Genomic DNA, 22,215 nt, shown 5'->3' on the forward strand with positions numbered 1-22,215 from the left:
TAATGTTACCCAGTGATTTAGTGTAGAGGGAGAAGAGAAGGGGTCCTAAAACCGAGCCCTGGGGGACACCCGTCCGCAGGGGGCGGGTGGCCGACAGGGTCCCTCTCCATGACACTTGGTAGGAGCGGTCATTGAGGTATGATGACAGCCATGTCAGCGCAGAGCCAGCCACTCCCATTCCTGCGAGGGCCGCAAGGAGGATCTGGTGGTTGACTGTGTCGAAGGCTGCAGATAGATCTAGGAGAATCAGGACAGAGGAGAGGCCTTTCGCTTTTGCTAAGTGAAGTGCCTCTGTGACCGCAATGAGGGCTGTCTCTGTGGAGTGACCAGTCCTGAAGCCTGACTGATTAGGGTCTAGGAGGTCATTCTGTAAGAGATAAGTAGTAAGTTGGTTGGATACAGCACGTTCAAGTGTTTTAGAAAGGAAGGAGAGAAGAGAGACAGGACGGTAGTTGCCTATGACAGTAGGGTTCAGGGTTGGTTTTTTTATGAGCGGCGTGACTCTGGCTTGTTTTAGGGAGGTGGGGACCACCCCCGAGTTGAGTGAGGAGTTGATGGTTGCAGTTAGGAATGGGAGGATGTCTGGTGCTATGGTCTGGAGGAGTGGGGAGGGTAGCTGGTCCAGCTGGCAAGTAGTCGGACGGTTTGACGTTACCAGTGTCAGGGTCTCTGCTTCTGTAATGGGAGAGAAAGATGACAGAGTGAAGGATGAGGTTCTCGATTCAGCATTTGGAATGGGTGGGGGTTGGGAGAAGGAGCTGCGGATGTTCTCCACTTTTTCCTCAAAGAAGATCGCAAAGTCTTCGGCAGAGAAAGATGAGGGAGGGGGGGGTGGGGGGGGAGTGAGGAGGGAGGACATGGTAGCATGCAGTTTGCGAAGATTCTTGGCAGAGGCCTCGATCCTATGGTGGAAGAAAGAAGCTTTGGCATTAGTGATGGTTTTGGAGAATGTTAACAAGAGGTTGTGATATGTGTCGATGTCAGCAGTGAGGCGTGACTTTCTATACTTCCTTTCAGCTGCTCTCAGGACCTGTCTTTGTTCTCTCACTGGATCTGTCAGCCATGGACTGGGTGGGGAACGGCGGGCAGGTTTCTCAACGAGGGGACAGAGCTTGTCGAAGGAGGTTGCCAGGGCTGAAAGGAGGGTGGAGGTTGCCATCTCTGTGGAGAGAGCAGAGAAGGTGTCACTCAAAGGTAGAGCGGATAGTATGTCAGAGGAGAGGGTGGAGGGGGATAGGGAGGGCAGGTTGCGTCTGAGTGAGACTGTTTGAGTTGGGGTGAAGACCTTTCGGTTAAGCATGAGAGTTAGTGAGAAGGATATGAAGGAATGGTCAGATACATGTAGGGGAGTTACCGTGGTGTTAATGATGCTGGAGTTACGGGAAAATATGAGATCCAAGGAGTTGCCTGCTTTGTGGGTGGGAGGCATGGCAGTGGGAGTCAGGTCAAACGATTGTAGGAGGGAGACTACTATGACTGACTGAGATGAGTCAGGCAGGTTGAAGTCGCCCAGTAGAAGGAGAGGGGTACCATCTTCCGGTAAGGAGCTAAGAAGCATGTCCAGCTCATCTGTGAAGTGATCGAGCGGACCTGGAGGGCGGTAGAGTGTAACAATGGTGAGATTGAAAGGATTAGAGACAGATACTGCATGATATTCGAGAGAGGAGAGTGACAGTTCTGGGAGTGGTGTTACGTTTGTAGCCCATGAAGGAGATGTCATGAGGGCAGTGCCTCCACCCCGTCTGGAAGGTCGAGGTGTGTGAGTGAAGTTATAGTTTGTAGATAATGCTGCAGGTGTTGATGAGTTATTGGGGGTTATCCAGGTCTCAGTTAGAGCCAGGAGCTGCAGATTTAGACTATGGGCGTAGGCAGTAATGAAGTCAGCTTTCTTGACTGCTGATTGACAATTCCATAAGCCTCCCCGTACTGTGACAGGTGTATTAGTGGCTGTAGGAGGGTAGGAGAGATTAGCCGGGTTACTAGCAAACTGTCGTGGATGGGTAGAGTCAGTTCTGGAGGAGCAGATTGTGGATATAGGTATGAGACACATTGTATTGTCGAGAGTGGCAGGGAGGAAGTAGAGAAATAGCAGTGTGGGAGGGAAATATAGGATTATGGTGTACTTAGCACTGGGTGGATCGGTGGATCCCTCGGCGGTGAACTCCAGGATAACTCCTCCTCTTTGTCCCTCTTCGTTTCTCGACGCTTCGCTGACGCTACACCAGCAAGCCTTTAAATCACTATCACTAATTAGTGCTGTCTTAACACCTGGCCCTTAATGGGGGCACTTAACAAAACAAAATGGCCGTTTTAAACACGCCCCTTTAATCAAGTCAGCTGGTTCCTCACTTTTAAGATTCACTAATAAACTTAAAATGGCTTACCCTAGTTTTCAGTATAAAGCAATGTTTCTCAGTGAGAGTGTCCTGTCCTTCCTTAACAGAGCCCAGTACAGAGTGACTTCAACACAGTGTGGACCTCTGCTTTTAAACAGGGCAGGCTCTTAATGGCTCACTCAGCAAATCAGATGCTACTAGTAAACAGGAAACAGTCCCTTAATGGGGGCACTTAACTAAACAAAATGGCCGTTTTAAACACGCCCCTTTAATCAATGGTTATAAGTCCGAATTGACTATTGTCTAATGACAAACTACCACTTTGAAACCACAAACAAACTTGAGCGGATGTGTGGCACTGTGTTTTCATTTGGATGCAACAAAGCGGCATAGCTTCCCAAATTGGAACGACAACCTCACCACACCATGGAGGCGGTTGGCCATCCAGATAATAATGCTGAACAATGAGGCCAGTTTCAGTGGTCTAACCCTGAAGGGGGGGGCTCCGTTCACATCGGTAGAGGTGCAAAGTTCCGGCAAAGCCAAAATAAACAGTGTGCTGCCGAATGCCAGCTGTCATGCCTGGCACCTGGCCGGCACTCTCTGAAAATGCCAGACGCTCTCTCTCTTGCAGCAACAACAAAGTCACACACTCCCCGCTGACACCGGTCTGGGAGGTTCGTGTGCCACTAACAACACAAGCGCCCGATATCCCGGGCACCTCCTTGTAGAGGAAAGAAAAGAAGGTTTAGCTTTTTTGCAACAGTGGCTACGGCAAAGGTAGTCTTTTGTAGTCGCTCAGCGGTAGGTGGACATCAGAAGCGCTTTGGTTATAGGACACTTCAGTGGCTCAGGTACAGAGCGGTGTCGTTCTTCATAGTATCCCTCATCATCACTGGCTCTGAGACACAGCAAGTGAAAGAGAGGGGGATGGGGCTCTCGCTTTCAGGGAGCCTACAGTGGATAAGCCCCTAAATGTACTGGTTGACGTGTACAGAAAGAGGATTACTTTTTAAAAACTGGATTGAATCATGGTTCCTCGTTTAATTCTGTTGCACCAAACTTTAAACTAAAACTAAGCAGGGTTAAATTCAACTTTGTCTTAAATGTTTTCCTCTAAACCTAGATGAATCTTAATTCTTAACTCCAATATAAACTTTGATCAGGGATTAACTTCAAGCCGACAGTTGAGGTGGTTTCACTTTTCGAATGGCAGATTCTTTTTTTGACGTCACACTGATATCACCCAGGTTCGACTGCGCATGAGCGATGCAAAAAGCCAGCGGGAACGTCTGAAAACGTGCTGAAATCATGTCATGTTGTGCAGTGGGAGGCCAGAATTGAAAAATCTGACAAAGGTCTTACGTTTTACTGAATAGCATCAACTCGCATTCCTTTTAATGTTCAAGAGAGTTCCTCTGAGAAAGATGAGGGACAGACTCAGTCCAATTGAGTTTATGATGAAAAATATTATCAAAACCTTCTCTGCCAAGTCACGAGTTGACTGCCCATGCGTTGAACACCAAAAACGAGTATATTCGTTTTATGTTTAAAAAAATTATGATACTAGACAGTCCCCCTGACCTTCTGTATGGATTTTGTAACACTGTGATGACGATCGAATCCCGATAGGTGGCAGTCTCGCCTACTTTTTTTTTTTTTTATATATTATCTTTTTCCCCCCTTCTTTTTCCATTTTTCTCCCATCCCAATGTTAGTCGTTATGCCAATTCCCAATCCCCTTCCTGGTCGTTGTGCACTTTACCCCCTACTGTCAGTCCGGGAGGGCGGAGACTATCACATGCTTCTTCCGACACATGTGTACCCAGCCCACCGCTTCTTTTCACCTGGCAGCGCGGACTCTCACTGGGAGAGTGTAACGTGTGGAAGGTCACACTACCTCTCCTAAATCCTTCCCTTGCTGTGCAGGCGCCCCGACCGAACTGTAGGAGTCGCTGTTTACAACGACCAGGACCCACCCTCACCAGGTTTCCCACCCGCTAACACTGCCAATTGTGTTAGTATGGACGGTCGGCCAACCCGGAAGCACCACAGTTGGATTCGATCCCACTGTCTCTGTGGTGGTAGACAGACGCTTAGTCCGCTGCACTACCCGGCCGCCCTTCGCCTAACTTTTGAGTACATTTTTGAGCAAGGGGATGGCGCTTGATCAAGCAGCAGCTTATTGTCTTGCCAGGAACGGCAAATCAACTATTATTTGCATACTCATGTTCAGTCTATTCGCCCAGTATATTTGCGCTGACCCTTTGTACACAAGACAAGAGCTACTGGACATTGGTTCACATGTCGGATTACTGGATATTTCCATATTTTTCAATGGACCGAACGGGCACACCGGGTCTGTTTACATCGCCTCCCCGGACAAAGAGGCCTCGAGGGATCGAAAGCAGAGGCGGGGCCGCAGAGCTGGCGAGCGACTGAGGCTAGCTCTGGCTCCTCATAGTGCCACTCTTCCCAGCCTCCTTCTTGCAAATTCGCTGGCGCACAACATGGACAAGGTACTTTTATGGATTACAAATAGGAGGAGGCATGTGGTAGTTCTACACCCTCCCCAGGCCGACAGTGGGGCAATGCGTGCAACGACCAGGAAGGGAATTGACATAACAACTAAATTTGGATGGGTGAAAAAATACAGAAAAAGCCCAGAAATTAATTGTAGAAATACAAATAAAAAGAGAGTTCCTCTTAGAAAGACGAGGGACAGACTCGGTCCAATTGAGTTTATGATTAAAGATATTATCAAAACCTTCTCTGCCGAGTTGATTAAATGTAAGATTAGAATAGCTAGCTAACACTATAGGCAACAGAGCCTTATAATTTTTTTTATTTATTTTTTATTAAACAGAACACAACATAATACAGTGACAACAATAATACACAGGACATCACAGGACAGTACTTAAACAATAATAATCACAATAATGACGAGACAATTAGAAATAATAAATACAGAATATCAAAACTTAACTAATATTAATTAATAAATACTAAATACTAAATACAGAGTAAAAATAAAAACACCACAAACACCACAAAATACATTAGACATTTCCTCCCCTCCTCTCCCATTGAGGAATATTAACAGGTTTGTGCCCAACAAGTAGTTGCTGGTTATGAAAAATTGGAGAGTCGAGGTGCCATGGGCACTTAACAGCACAAGACCTCTCTACATTACGCCACGTTTGAATCACGTGGGATATGATCGGTCCATATCGTAATTGGCATTTTGATATAGGGGTATTGGAGTATACTACATCCTGTAATCTTTGTGGTGAGACCGCTGCTGCTTCTAAGGAACGCTAAGACACAGCAATTTCAGGGTCAAACCAGCTTATCAGGGGCCTCAGCGAGAAGGACCAGAAGTACAACTTAAAATCGGGGATTGCCAACTGCCCCCATCCTGTTTCCTATGTTGAGTGGTAGTTATTTTGATTCTCGGGCGTTTGTTATTCCAAATGAATTTAGATATCATAGTTTGAGTCTTGCGCCAGTGGTCTATTGGAGGGGGTAAGGGGAGCATTGAGCTAACTAAATGTATCCTAGGTAATATGTTCATTTTAATTATGGATGCTCGGGCCGGTAATGAGTTAGGAAGGCCTGACCATCTATTTAGATCTTGGTGTATTTTATTATATGTACCTGTGAAGTTATACTAACGCAGGAGATGCTGGGTTCGAGCCCAGCTCTCGGCGTTGCTACCAGCTTGGCTGGTCGTTCATACTAACACAATTGGCAGTGTTAGGGGTGGGAAAGCTGGTGGGTGGGGATCGGACGTTGTGGACAGCGACTCCTACAGGTCGGTTGGTGCGCCTGTACAGCAGAATCAGGAAGCAACGGGGGCAGCGTGAGCCTCCCACGCGTTACTCCTCGCCACTGAGAGATTGCGCTGTACAGGTGAAAAGATGCGATGGCTGCCTCCTCGTGTACCGGAGGGGACACGTGATGCAAGGCTTCGTCCACATTGCAGCCGACCAGTGGGAGGCATAGTCTAGCAACGTTCGAGACAGGGGAGGGGATAATTGAAGGGAGAATTGGCGAGGCGAAATTGAGATGGGATAAAAATAGAAAAAGGAGGAGAAAAAGTGGATAAAAAAATTATAAAAATTAAATACATAATAACCATATTGTGTAGGAAAAGTTTAGAAGCCTAGAGGCTTATCGAGAACTTCCCCTGTTTTGAAAAATCAAACATACAAAAATATACATATTATTTAAAAAAGACCAGTAATACATTCAAAAGATATGTGTTAATACAAACATACATACACATAGTACATACATGCATATATACTGCATACATAATAATACATAACCACCCACCCACCTCCCTACAAACCTACCCACCCACATAACCAAATGCATACCTACATGTATGACCTATTTATCTATCTACTACTTTTTGGATATGAGCATTTATTTGTAGTTTGCTTTAATTGTCCTTACTGTTGTCAATTACATGTAATCATCTCCTGAGATTATCTGCGGCTAATCAACCCTGAATAAATCCGGTTTGATCACAGTGTACCAGTACCATCATATACTTCTGCAGACAACGGGCTAGTACTTTGGCAAACATTTTAAGATCGGTCCCGAGAAGACTCAGGGGCCTATAGCTGCCACAGTCATTGGGGTCCTTGTCTTTTTTAAGTAATAAAGAGATCAAAGCCATATTAACATCTCTCGAAAATCCCCCCTGTTTAATGGCATGTTCAATTATCTCAAACAACAATGGGCCCAACTGGTCCCAGAATGCTAAGTATAACTCAGGTGGAATCCCATTCTAGCCTGGTGCTTTACCCCTCTGCATCTCAACAATTGTCTCCCTGAGTTCTACAAGAGTGATTGGTCTCCCCAATTCCCCAACCTCTTCCTTGGATAATTTTGGTATTTTAAGCAGGCCAATAAACGTTTCAAATTTGGAATGATCAAAGTTGACCTCTGAGCTATACAGTTGTGAATAGAATTCTCTAAGAGTGTCATTGATCATTTTTGAGTCACTCCTTGTTGTGTCCTGATTGAATAGATATCTGAAAATGTATCATTTGAGCGTATTTTCATTGCCAGTAAATGGCTTGGTTTGGAGCCATGCAAGTAATAATTTTGCCTTGTCCTATGTATTAAAAACTCAGAGTGTTGTCTAAGTATGGAGTTTATTTATTTTTTAACTATCCTGCATTGTGTTCATTGTAGTTAGTCTGCAGTGAGGCGTATAGGTCTGCGTATAGTGTTTCCAGTTTTTCTAGTTTTTTTAAACGAGATTTACGCAAATTGGAAGCGAAAAGTGTGACATGACTTCTAACAAAGCCCTTTACTGCATTCCACAGGACTCAGGAAAAATTACGCTAGTTTTTCTCTGAATTCTGTACAGAAATGTTTGTTTTTCAACAAGGACGAGTTAAAATGCCATCTGGGAGCTTTTGTGGAGAGTTTGCCAAACAATGCTATAAAATAAATGCCTTTGTGATCCGAGAGAGCCAGGGGAACCAATGAGACATTGAAATGAATGATCAAACAAATTAGGAGATATACGTAGAAGAAGAAGAAGAAGAAGAAGAAGAAGAAGAAGAAGAAGAAGAAGAAGAAGAAGAAGAAGAAGAAGAAGAAGAAGAAGAAGAAGAAGAAGAAGAAGAAGAAGAAGAAGAAGAAGAAGAAGAAGTCGATTCTAGAGAAGGTTTTGTGTCTGGCTGACAGGCAAGAGTAGTCCTTCAAAGTAGGATTGGTTATGCGCCACAGGTCTGTGAGCCCAGTGTCTTGGGCCCACATCCTAAGGGCATTAGATTATTTTTGATCATTATGTTTCCGAGGAGCCGGATCTATCCATCGTGGAGTCCCAGCACACATTGAAATCACCACCCACTATGACAGCGTATTCATTAAGTTCTAACATAATTTTGGTGATTGTTTTGTAAAACGCTGCATCAAATGTATTAGGGGCATATAACGCGATTAGTGCTATTTTCCTTCTGAGAATATTCAACCTTTGCCATTGTTATCCTCCCCTCTGTGTCCGACCATACGTCCAATACCCTGATATCTAGATTATGTCTCGTCACTATAGCGACTCCTTTTGTTTTGTTGCTGGCAGAGGATTAGGAAATTACATGATATTGTTGGTTCGCTAGCCTCGCTACATCAGCTATCATTAGATGCATCTCACTAAGAAGAGATATGTAAATGTCCCTTCTCTTTAATAAGCAAAGGACACTGATACGCTTATGTGGTGTGTTTAGCCCCCCTGTATTCCATATTAATGTATTCAATTTAGCCATGGTCGTATTTGTTTATAAAAACATACCAATGCAGCCAGGTTAGGGTTGGGGAATGCTCATCCCGAGGAGCCTGGACGGTCAATCCCATGATCTTGGAGGAGGAACAATTACACAAACACAGGACAATAACACAAAAAAACACAGAAATATGCAACAATACCCCCCCCCCCCCCCCCTTCTAATCTATACACTGATCCGTCAACCATAAGGATTGACCTCCTATACTTACCACATATTCTAGCCCTACTGACCCATCCACTACAGATAGTCCAGGGTTTCCCATTAATTACCTAGACTGTGGCGGCCCGCCACAGTTGTATAATGAACAAATTTTTTTATTTATTGGGCGGCTACGTGGTGCAGTGGGCAAGGCGCTCACCACGAATACTGGAGACGCTGGGTTCGCCTGTTCGAGCCCAGCGCTCCACATTGCTTTCAGTTTAGCTGGTCGTCCGTACTAATACACATTGGCAGTATTAGGGGGTGGGAAACTGATGGGTGGGGATCGGGCGTTGTGGACAGCGACTCCTACAGGTCGGTTGGTGCGCCTGCGCAGTAGAATCAGGAAGCGATGGGGGCGGCGCCCCTCCAAAGCGCAGACCCCTGACGCTGAAAGATCGCGCCGCGCAGGTGAAAAAGATGCGACTGCTGTTACCTCGAGTATTGGAGGGGACTCGTGCTATGTATGACTTACTCCACATTGCAGCTGGCTTGTGGGAGGCAAGAAACAGCATTCGAGACAGGGGAGGGTTGAATTGGATGATACGAAATTGGGATGGGAGAAGAAATTTTAAATGGGAGAAAAAGTGGATAAAAAAAATTGTATTTCTTTTTTTTTTACAATTTTTTAAATATAAAGTTTGTCAATAGGGATGTATCAGTAGTATTGGCAGTGGTAGTAGTCGTAATAGTAATCCACTATATTTTTTTATTTTCTAAAAAATAAACCAGTTCAGCACAGGTAACCACTTTTGCTTAATTTCTTTGATGGCTCAAATGTATGCTCTAGTCCAGTGGTTCCCAAACCTCTCCTCGAGACACCCCAGCCGTTCCATGTATTTGTTAAATTCCACCACCAGCACACCTGATTCAACTAATAAAGGGCTAGTTAAGTTGAATCAGGTGTGCTGGTGGTGGAATTTAACAAATACATTGAACGGCTGGGGTGCTTCGAGGAGAGGATTGGGAAGCACTAGTCTAGTCGATTTTGTGTTTTGAGCACAAAGTTCATCATAGATCTAGCCTCTTTATTTTGCTCTCAAAGTGCACCAGATTGATGCATTTAACTTTAAAATTTACACACAAAAAAAATCGTTTGGAGAATTTATATCAAAGATAAATTGGCTCAGAACCCATAAAGTTGGTTACCAGCTGGAACCCAAAACAATTGCAGGTCTTTCTTGCGAACCCAATGGCCACGTCATATTCTGCTGGTCGGAAAGAGAACGGAGAAGGCATGACATTTTGAAATCGCCAGGGGAAAAAAGAGCGTGCCGCTATTTTAATTGACTGTCATGCAAGGAACACTAAGTTCAATTAACATTAGTAATGTGTGCAATAAAAACCATGGGCCTTTTATGTTTCTCCCCCGACATTCCACGGCTTGTAAAACACAAAACACCCATCATTAATATTCATTAATAAAAAGCAAACATTTGCTTTTTCACCGCTCTCCAATATACATTACTATAAGGTTTCAACGCAAGACAACATGTTTTTTTTTTTTTTTTTTAAACTTTGGCCATTCCGCTGGCTCTTTTAGCGTTTATCGCTTTTTCTCTGGTCAAGTGTGACCGACAGAAACAGGTTGAATGGGGGTACATTAACATTTTACATTTAGTCATTTAGCTGACGCTTTTATCCAAAGCGACTTACAAGTTCTGTACGACAAGCCATCAGGAAGGGCACAACTCTATCAGCTGAGCAACAATGTTCATCAAAGTGTTGAGTGCTACAGTGTAGGTTAGTTTATTAGGACAAGTGCATGACAGTACGGTTAGTTAGGGTTAGATTTTTTTTTTTTTTTTTTTTTTTTTATTCAGATAATGGTTGAAGAAGTGCGTCTTTAGTCGACGGCGAAAGATTGGACGTGATTCGGCTGTCCTAACTGGGGTGGGTAGTTCATTCCACCATTGTGGGGCAAGGACTGAGAATAGGCGACTTCTCTTTGATGACCCTCCCGGAGCTTGGATAGGAGTAGGTCTGAGGCGGCCAGAAGATGCAGAGCGTAGGGGTCTTGAGGGTGTGTAGTTAGAGACCATTGACCGGAGGTAGGCGGGAGCGGTTCCCTTTGCTGCACGGTATGCTAGGTCGAGGGCCTTGAAGCGGATTCGTGCAGCAATGGGGAGCCAGTGCAGGTCCCTAAGAAGTGGGGTGACATGGGCCGACTTCGGTAGGTTTGAGATCAGGCGGGCCGCTGCGTTCTGAATGAGTTGAAGAGGCTTAGTGGCAGTGGCCGGGAGGCCAGCGAGCAGTGCATTGCAGTAGTCGAGGCGGGAGATGACTGTTGATTGGACGAGGAGTTGGGTGGCTTCTTTTGTCAGGAAGGGGCGGATCCTTCTGACATTGCTCAGGAGGAATCGGCAGGTTCTGGTCGTCGCTGCGATGTGAGCAGAGAAGTTCAACTGGTCGTCGAGGACAACACCAAGGTTCTTGGCGGTCGGGGACGCAGTCACAGCTGCATTCTCGACTGTGATTGAAAGGTCGGTTAGGGGGGAGGATTTGGCCGGCAGGTGGAGCAATTCTGTTTTGCTTAGGTTCAGTTTGAGGTGGTTGGACGTCATCCAGGCTGAGATGTCGGACAGACAGGCCGAGATCCGCTCAGAGACGTGGATATCTGAGGGAGGGAAGGAGAGGAAGAGTTGAGTATCGTCGGCATAACAATGGTAGGAGAAGCCATGAGACGTGATAATGTTACCCAGTGATTTAGTGTAGAGGGAGAAGAGAAGGGGTCCTAAAACCGAGCCCTGGGGGACACCCGTCCGCAGGGGGCGGGTGGCCGACAGGGTCCCTCTCCATGACACTTGGTATGAGCGGTCATTGAGGTATGATGACAGCCATGTCAGCGCAGAGCCAGCCACTCCCATTCCTGCGAGGGCCGCAAGGAGGATCTGGTGGTTGACTGTGTCGAAGGCTGCAGATAGATCTAGGAGAATCAGGACAGAGGAGAGGCCTTTCGCTTTTGCTAAGTGAAGTGCCTCTGTGACCGCAATGAGGGCTGTCTCTGTGGAGTGACCAGTCCTGAAGCCTGACTGATTAGGGTCTAGGAGGTCATTCTGTAGGAGATAAGCAGTAAGTTGGTTGGATACAGCACGTTCAAGTGTTTTAGAAAGGAAGGAGAGAAGAGAGACAGGACGGTAGTTGCCTATGACGGTAGGGTTCAGGGTTGGTTTTTTTATGAGCGGCGTGACTCTGGCTTGTTTTAGGGAGGTGGGGACCACCCCCGAGTTGAGTGAGGAGTTGATGGTTGCAGTTAGGAATGGGACGATGTCTGGTGCTATGGTCTGGAGGAGTGGGGAGGGTAGCTGGTCCAGCTGGCAAGTAGTCGGACGGTTCGACGTTACCAGTGTCAGGGTCTCTGCTTCTGTAATGGGAGAGAAAGATGACAGAGTGAAGGATGAGGTTCTCGATTCAGCATTTGGAATGGGTGGGGGTTGGGAGAAGGAGCTGCGGATGTTCTCCACTTTTTCCTCAAAGAAGATCGCAAAGTCTTCGGCAGAGAAAGATGAGGGAGGGGGGGGTGGGGGGGGAGTGAGGAGGGAGGACATGGTAGCATGCAGTTTGCGAAGATTCTTGGCAGAGGCCTCGATCCTATGGTGGAAGAAAGAAGCTTTGGCATTAGTGATGGTTTTGGAGAATGTTAACAAGAGGTTGTGATATGTGTCGATGTCAGCAGTGAGGCGTGACTTTCTATACTTCCTTTCAGCTGCTCTCAGGACCTGTCTTTGTTCTCTCACTGGATCTGTCAGCCATGGACTGGGTGGGGAACGGCGGGCAGGTTTCTCAACGAGGGGACAGAGCTTGTTGAAGGAGGTTGCAAGGGCTGAAAGGAGGGTGGAGGTTGCCATCTCTGTGGAGAGAGCAGAGAAGGTGTCACTCAAAGGTAGAGCGGATAGTATGTCAGAGGAGAGGGTGGAGGGGGATAGGGAGGGCAGGTTGCGTCTGAGTGAGACTGTTTGAGTTGGGGTGAAGACCTTTCGGTTAAGCATGAGAGTTAGTGAGAAGGATATGAAGGAATGGTCAGATACATGTAGGGGAGTTACCGTGGTGTTAATGATGCTGGAGTTACGGGAAAATATGAGATCCAAGGAGTTGCCTGCTTTGTGGGTGGGAGGCATGGGTACAGATGGGGGGAAGACACTCTGAGAAAGTTACGGCTTTGTCCGGGAATCGAACTTGCTACCCCAGATCCGTGACGAGCACGGTTGTCCCCGGCGCCGAAATAGCGCTCGAGGTACGCGGTGAGCTACTGGAGCTCCCAAGACAACATGTTTTCAACACACACTTAGCCACAGACTAAACACGCCAATAGCCACCATGACGGTGTCCGTCTGCGGATCTCCAGCATTGTGGCAGGTTTCTGTCCAGAACATGATTGATGGTCTTTTCTCTGCCGCACCATGATTCTCATTTAGTCGGTGGCAGCGCTTCAAACCGGCCGAGGCGGAGCGGAGCGGTCTCTCATGACATCATAGGTGCGCACACCAGTTGTTTTCACTCAGGAATCTCCAAATCCAACTCTGGTCGACTACAAGGGATGTAGACATGTTGCAATAGGAGCGTGAGGGGGGGGGGGGGGGGGGCAGAGGAGGATCTTATAGAGAGAGAGAGGGATTATTGTCTGTCTGTGGAATGACAGGAAGAGAGGGAGGGAGGAGGGGTAGGGTGTGCGGCGTGTGTGTGTGTGTTGTGTGTGTGTGTGTGTGTGTGTGTGTGTGTGTGTGTGTGTGTGTGTGTGTGTGTGTGTGTGTGTGTGTGTGTGTGTGTGTGTGTGTGTGTGTGAACTAGACACTGGGAGGTGAGATAGTGACAACGAAGAGCAAGTAAACCAGAGAAGTACAAGATGAAGTACAAGAATACATTTAAAAAAAAAAGTCATGATATGTTGACCATATTATGGTCAAAATATCATGACTTTTCTTTTTAAATGTATAATTTTTTTCTCCGTTTTTACAGTATAGCTATATGGTAATGTGTTTAGTGTGTGTGATGTGACATCTTTTTGATGTCTTTTCTTTTTTTGTAATGCAATTGCCATGGTATCAAATGGTCTATTTTCCGAAATCGTCTTAACACCGCTGCAAGAACCCACTATTGGATTAACATTATTTGTAAAAAATAAAAATAAAAAAAAGATTATGATAAATGTATACAGTACCATTGCGTGGATCCATGACTGTTACCTTTTAAAATACAGCATACCACCCAGCCCTAATAGGTCTATATTGCGAAGCGTGTGTTATGAGAGAGAGCGGAGGGGGTGTCAGCCAGCCAGACTGTGTGTGAGGAGGAAAGAGGCGCAGGGAGAGCAGAGAGACCGCCAGAGAGACCGCCAGAGGGTGGGGTGACTGAGCCAAGGTTGGGTGAAGGACAGAAACGTTGGCAGCTAACATGAAAGACCAAAAAAACACCCAAAAAAAAACAGGTGAAACAATGGACAATGGCTGTGCCATGTGTGTGGAGGAGAGGAGTGCTGAGGCAGTCGGTATTTCACTAAAAAGCCCCCCAAATTCAGTCCAACCGACTTAAGGACTTGGCGGAGGAGTGTTCTGAGCGGTTCTAAACTCAAAAAGGCCCAACCAGTGATCCAAACTCAGAACAAATGGCTAGCGACCACCAACGGAAAATAAGAAATAAGACTGGAGTTATGTATTTCATTCTCTAGTTGATTTGACTGAGCTCTTGATACGAGGACCTAACACTAGACAACAGCTTGATAAGTAGGGGGGCGACAGTGGCTCGAGAGGTAGAGCGGTCGTCTGGTAATCCGGAGGTTCCCGGTTCGAATCCCGCTTCTCTCCCAGGCATTGTGTCGAAGTGTCACTTAACCCCTAACTGCTCCCGATGAGCAGTTTGGCACCTTGCATGGTTGCCTCTACCATCGCTGAGTGAAGGAGTGTGAGGAACAAATTGTAAAACGTTTTTGGGTAAAAGCGCTATATAAATGCACCATTTACCATTTATAAGTTAAGAGTTTTTTTTTTATTCTTTTATATTTGCTGTATTTTGTGGTTGTAAAAGGTTAGTTTTTACATTGGTAACGTTTGTAAACACTGGGGTAGAAACAGATCAAATGAGTTAAGAAAGTTTCAAATAGGTTTCAAATTTCACTCTTCAAGAATGAATGTATAACATACCCCACGTTGATATGGTTGGGGGGAAATCATGCATTGGACCTTTAAGGGGGGGGGGGGGAGTGTAAAGCACTTTTGTGTGTAATAGTATTGCTTTCAGGATTGTGTGCTAATGTGTCCTGGTTTTATTCTCTCCCCTCCCTCCTTTACCTCTGCTGCCTTCTCTCTCTCCCTCTCTCTCTTTCTCTGCAGCAACCATGAAGAAAAACAGTGTCGTGTTTCCCGGTGGCAATGGGCTGAACATGAATGGGATGGACACTGCAGGCTTCTCCGAGGGGGAGTTCCTGCTCCAGGTATAGTTACCACTATTTTAAGGACGATGAGATGAGATGCAACAAGTATTGAAAACCAAAACCGCAGGCCGGAACAGTGGAATATCACTGCTAGATATTTGAATCCCTTGAGCCATATTTTGAGTTCATGTTCCAAGTTTTCAGATGAACAATGTTTTCCGAACCTAATTATCCAAAGGTGAGGTGGAGTGTTATGCATGGCCGTAGAAGAAGACCGTAGAGGTTTTGAAGTTGGCACGCTCTTACTCCCAAAGTAATTTGAGTTGACTCACAACTATAAACACGTGGACTGTCCAAAAACTGTATATGGTTCTCCTTCGTGTCTTTGGCTCTGTTTGTTAGTCAGTCTGTCTGTTAATCAACAGGATGTCTTGAACAGTAATGGCCAGATTGCCATAACATAATGTTCAGGCTCCCTAGCGGAAGACATCTTATTGATTTTTATGACCCCCACAACCTTTTCTCCAGCGCCACCATCAGGCCAAATTGAAAACCTATGGCCGGATGGCCACACAATTTGCTGTGAACATTCATGACCCCAAGAGGAAGAAACCTATTGATTTTGGCGACGCCATGACTTTTCCTCTAATGCCACAATCAGGGCGAAACAACACATTTGACGTAAGGACCTATGAAGTCCGCCATTTCTATTTTTCAGATACGAAGCAGCATCTCTATAGACCTGGGGAGTGTCACGTGATAGTTTATATATATATTTTTTTTTTTATCTTTTTCCCCCTCCTTTTTCCTCCGATTTTCTCCCCATCCCAATGTTAGTCGTTATGCCAATTCCCAATCCCCTTCCTGGTCGCTGCGCACTTACCCCCCACAGTCGGTCTGGGAGAGTGGAGGCTATTACGTGCTTCCTCCGACACACGTCTAGCCAATCAACCGCTTCTTTTCACCTGGCAGCGCGGACTCTCACTGAGAGGGTGTAACGTGTGGAAGGATCACACTACCCCCCTTAGATCCTATCCGCGCTGAGCAGGCGCCCCGACCGAACTGTAGGAGTCGCTGTTTACAATGACCCGGACCCACCCCGCCAGCTTTCCCACCCTCTAATACAGCCAATTGTATTAGTGTGAACGGCCAGCCAAGCTGGTGACAACGCCGGAGCTGTGAGCTGGACTGCGTTTTCATTTGTATTAAAAAAAGAAATAACAAGGCTTTAACATGACACAGGTACAATATTGGCTAGTAGCAGAGAACAGCAGAATGAGCCTGTAGTAACAATAATAACATTGAATTAAGTTTTTCAATGTTGTTGTCAAGCTAGCTTATGACTCTTTCTTTTTTTGTATTCTATTTATTTTTGGCCTTTTTCTGTATTTTTCACCCATCCCAATTGAGTCGTTATGCCAATTCCCTTCCTGGTGGTTGCGCACATTGCCCCACTGTCGGCCTGGAGAGGGTGTATAACTACCACATCCTCCGATACATGTGGAGTTGCCAGCTGCTTCTTTTCCCTTGACAGCGAGGAGTTTCACTGGGCGAACGTAACTCGTGCAGAGGTTCACGCTATTTCCCCAGATCCCCTCCCTGCTGAACAGGCACCCCCGACCGACCAGTAGGAGTCGCAGTTTACAACAACCAGGACACATACCCCACCGGCTTCCCACTCGCTAACACTGCCAATTGTGTTAGTAGGGATGACTGACCAAGCCGGAGGTACCGCTGACAGCTGGATTCGATCCCAGAGTCTCTGCGGTGGTAGGCGAGTGGAGTGCTTATGACTCTTTCTGACAGACAGCATGGTAACGGTTAGCTCTGATGAGAAAGCTCCAGGAGGCTTACTGCGTTCTGCACACACTACAACTTAATGCTTACTAGTGTTATTATACATTTTTCAAATAAACTATGTTTTGGTGGATTTCGGGAGACAAAACATAATTTTTCACTGTGGTGTTGAAAGGTGCACTCGATAGGTGTGCTAAACGCTGAAATAATTGTCTCCCATCCTGATGAAAATGCCTGTGGCATGTGCGCGTATGATGCGGTACACTTAAGAGTCCCAGTTTGGGGGGTTGAAAATATGGTCGCCCTATGTATACAGTCTGGAGTTGCTCCATTGAAGATGAATGGGAGATTTTGTGGACCCGCATTTATACCCAAATTAGCTTTATTCTACAGTATTTCTGAAACAGAAAATGTGCCCATATACACAGAACATACCCCAGGGAGTCTTCAGTGCCATCGATAATGTCTTTCCAAATTCATTGTCTATAGAGCAGCTTCAGGCTTTATACATGATGACATCATACATTTGCGTTTTAGTACTGTAGTTCTTTGATTTTGGAGAGGGTTGTTCATGTTCACTAATATCTCTGTACTGTCTTAGACCAGAGGAATAACAACAAGTACGAATTCTGATGTTGGGTGTAGTTCACCTTTGAAGCCTGCAGCGCTTCGCATCCATGACACTGTGTGTCCTTGTTCTTACAAACACCTAAATGTCAATCTTTCTTTCTTTAAAAAATGTTATAATTTTTTTTTGGCATTTTTATTGGCTAGACAGAGAGGAAGGATGGGAGAAGATGTGGGGAGGAGACATTCGGCAAATGTTGCCGGGTCCGGGAGTCGAACCCGGCCACCCTGTCGCCCCCTAAATGTCAATCTTTAAATGTATAATTTACATAGTATTGTGTCCTTTACATCAAATTTGATGAATGTGTTTGTCGTACAACAGTGTGACATGAGGTAGTATCACCATTGTTGATACATAAAACATGGATTTACAGCCTGGGCCTGAACTCATTCCCCGGCAACAACGAGTTTACTCGTTATTGGGCGCCATGCGTTGAACGCCAACAACGAGTAAACTCGTTATTTGGTAAGTTTTTCTTTTTTTCTGTAAGGACTATCTGACGTCAATTTCAGCTTGATCCAACAATGTTTTCATATCGATCCAGCTGATCAGCGTCTGTAGTGTTCAACACGAATGCCGTTACTGGCCATCAAAGCATACAAAAACAACCCCCTCCCCCTTTCATGCATTCATGACGAAACACAATACCTATTATATACATTTGATTTGGAAATAGTAGCGTGTCCAGGCAAGAAACACCAACGCTTATAGTAGAATACACGTAGCGCCCTATAACTCAGCTTTTCAGGAATTATCCCGGATCACTCCTAAACTATACTTATATTCACCATGGGATAACGCGCGAACCTATGCATGAAAAAATTATCTCTTTTTTGCATGTTCGACAGAAGAAAGTCACTGTCAAATGACTATAGTATTGTCTCCATAGCTATAATATAGAATATAGATATAGCTCTACAAACAAGGTGACGCACCCCTATATTTAAAGCGTGGCATAGCTAGAACGGGACAAGGCTAATCCCTGGCACTGAATGAGTTAAGACTGGCAATATAGGCACCTCTTGTTTTCTGTCATCTATCCAGTGAAATGTTGATTGTGAAAGTAAAGGCAATGTGGGGAGAGTATTGATTCACACATTCTTCTAGTTTACTGAATGGGTTGTGGTTTTAATATTACAATATATATGATGCGTTCTGTGTCAGAACACATTGACTCAGGTTCTGAAGCACCCACATGAGATGGTGACAAGGTTTTATTTGACCAGCATGTAATCCATGATAAATCATAATAACATGTCTCTACCGGTAGCGTGCGTATTTTTCTAAAAGTCACACCGGCTGATAGAATGAGAGTGGCAGATGACGCATGGATACAGATTCAGGCATTGTTTATTTACATGCTAATCTAAGGTGGATTAGAATTTATCCAAGCCCATCAGTATAGCAGGAAGTTATGGCAGGTGAAGCGGTTTGTCCTGGTGCTACTTGACGAGGCCCGGTCACGGCCGTATGAAGCTCGACAAAACCTGTGCTTCCTGGGCACTCTGGGCACTGTTTGCTCGCGCTCACATGTCAGGTACATTTTCACACTAAGCAGCGACTGCCGTGTTTGGCTTTCCTCTCACACCATTGAGCCTGTTGTGATCATCACTCAATGCACAGGCGGCCTGTGTGAGAAGCAACTGTTTTTGGCAAACTCTTGTATTGTAAACAGACTGCAGGATCTGCTACCTATTGAACAAAAATGTCTTCCTCAATATCGCTCCAATTGTTTGGGAGGTTACCTTTTGCAGTTCCGTTTTTTGGGAAGTTACCTTTTGTGGTTACACAGGCGGGGCCCACATGCACTTTGGCGACCTCTAGTGGCTCGGGTGTGCATATTTTTTAATACATTATATATATCGAATTAAAGCCCCATTTGTTGCCTGTCGATAGCCCTTTCAGGTGACAAAATCCTTCAGCGGTTCTCGAGTTACATGCCGATATGTGAGGCTTGCGCGAAGTACACGGTATTGCGCAAATACCACTCCAGACTCATGGGGCTCTAGTTCCGTCAATCATTTGGCGATCTCGAAAATTATTGGACAAGGTTGTAGCCAATGAGTGTGGCTTTTCAATGATATCCCACCTGGGGATGTACGAATCAGGTATCTAGGTGAGAAGTCACAAGCGAAAACAGGAAGAGAAAAACCCTAGACCTATGTTACTCTATTTCATTAGCACTAAAAGTGAATTCTCTTTATTGTATCAGAAACCTCAGAATGTCATCTTTCAAAAGAGATCAGACTCATGCATGTGCTATAAGTATAAAGTATAGTGTTTTGGTTTGCAAAATAAGTATGCAGTCCTCAAAAACGAAAACTAAAATGGCCGATTTTGTTAAGAGGTTAAAGCTACTACAAGGAGAATTTTCAACAATAATATATTATATAATATATCATTGTCAGATTGCTTGCTATACCTTGGTATAATTGCAGTAAACAAATGAGACCATTGCCGAAACAATTGGTAGCCTAATTCTCATGATGAGAGGTAATGAGATTTTGTTCCTGCCCCCTGCTGCTTGTTCCTGCCCCCTGGCATCCTCCCACATGGGCTTTGTTTTGGGGAAGAAGCTGCAGTAGGAGAGGGTGAACAGCCCCTTCTGATTGGAATGGATTCCTTTGCACAGTAACACCGTTCAGCAGAACTCCTGTGGATCTGACCTGGTGGCAGACAGTATAAAACACAAAACACAAAGGCTTCCAACAGACTCATCACACAATATAAAGGCAAAACAGAAGCTACCAACAGACTCATCACACAATATAAACGCAAAACAGAGGCTACCAACAGATTCATCACACAATATAAAGGCAAAACAGAGGCTACCAACAGACTCATCACACAATATAAAGGCAAAACAGAGGCTACCAACAGACTCATCACACAATATAAAGGCAAAACAGAGGCTACCAACAGACTCATCACACAATATAAAGGCAAAACAGAGGCTTCCAACAAACTCATCACACAAGTCTGTGTTTATATCTGTACCGTCTATGTCGACATGCGTGTGTACATATGAATGTATATTCTATTCTCCTTACAGGCACTAAATGGCTTTGTGACGGTGATCGCAGGAGACGGACTTGTGTTCTACTGCTCTTCCACTATCCAAGACTACTTGGGCTTCCATCAGGTAAGCACTTCATCAACACGCAATGAAATCAATCCATACATGTGCTCACCACATCTTCCCCAGTAATTTATTTGCGTAGTAAAAGTTAATTATTTTATGTCACGAAGACTGACGTTGAGTTATATGGCTGGGAGATATGTACGGTATACTGTCATGGAGCCTTGAGTTTTTACAATACCGATATCAACATATATACGTATATTTTTTTAAACGTCATCCAATATAGAGACTGCATGTTGCAGCAGTATTAACCCTTGCACTACCACGCCACAGAAGGTTAACCCTTTCACTACCACACCACAGAAGGTTAACCCGTTCACTACCACCCTACAGAAGGTTAAACCTTTCACTACCACACTACAGAAGGTTAACCCTTTCACTACCACACTACAGAAGGTTAACCCTTTCACTACCACACTACAGAAGGTTAACCCTTTCACTACCACACTACAGATGGTTCTATGACGTTAATGGTTTGCTCAGCACCTGTTCTGCACTGTACTTCACTTTGTGCACGTGCACTGAATAAAAAATTCCACCATGTACCTTTACATCCCAACATCCGTCTGACCACACCCCCTTCCGCTTACCTTCATAAGCAGGTGTGTGGTCACCTACTCGCCTCCTTCTTCACTTTCACCACAAGGAAGTGCCTTCGGTAGATCCCCACTTGACGAGGTTGTTAGTAGAAGAAAGTTGGAAAACAAGAGATACGTTGACATCATATCTTTATTTTCTCTCTCACTATTTTCGAGAAAATACGGCGATATTGTCTTCGTTACTGGAGTGTCTGGGTCATTCCGACCTTCAACGGTTTTTTCGTATTAGGAGCTCACGCCGCTGACATGCTTCCCAACTACAATCCTCCTTGCTGCGGCTGGATGGGGTAAAGACCCTCCAGCAACACAGCTGGACTGTAGGACGCACCGTCTGTTGTGAGAAGCGGTTTTTTCCAGGTTCGGTACGTACTGTTTTGCTTGCGAGCTCTGGTTGTTGTTGATGCTATGGGGGTTAGCTAACAATTTACGAAACGCCGACCCCAGGCTAGGGTCCTCTGCTCGGCTTAAAACGGCGGTCGGAGGATCTTGGTCTGAAGCCCATTATAGTCAACTAGTGGGCCGCGACCAGGAACTGGTGATCCCAGGATTCTCTGGACGAGCGATGCTTCTCTGTCCCGTGTAGGCCCCATCTTTCATATACAAATGAAAGTATACCCTAACGAGGAAATGTGGGCATAAGATCTTCTTTATCGGAAGTTCCATGCTCAAAGGGCCCCGTGTATGTCTGAATCACCGTTGACAACTGTGTTCTGACATTTCTTTTTCTTTTCCCTGTTAGGGGAGGGATTGGGACAGCGGCCTGTCTGAAGTGTAGCTTGTTATGTCATTGTATGCAGTTCAGGTGATAGCTGCTTAAGCTTGCGTGCTAGTTGTGGA

General features: G+C 45.3%; 1 protein-coding gene across 1 annotated transcript in view; it reads left to right on the forward strand.

Annotated features, from left to right (window-relative positions):
• Positions 1-22,215, forward strand: part of LOC311229275 (aryl hydrocarbon receptor-like) — a 114,593-nt gene that overhangs the window by 67,543 nt on the left and 24,835 nt on the right. The window contains exons 3-4 of the mRNA XM_084315343.1: positions 15,172-15,272; positions 20,690-20,779. Coding sequence (XP_084171469.1) covers positions 15,172-15,272; positions 20,690-20,779 — 191 coding nt within the window. The remainder of the gene's footprint in view (positions 1-15,171; positions 15,273-20,689; positions 20,780-22,215) is intronic.

The sequence above is a fragment of the Notolepis coatsorum genome, assembly GCF_963971535.1.
Source record: "Notolepis coatsorum genome assembly, chromosome: 5".
Lineage (NCBI taxonomy): Eukaryota > Metazoa > Chordata > Actinopteri > Aulopiformes > Paralepididae > Notolepis > Notolepis coatsorum.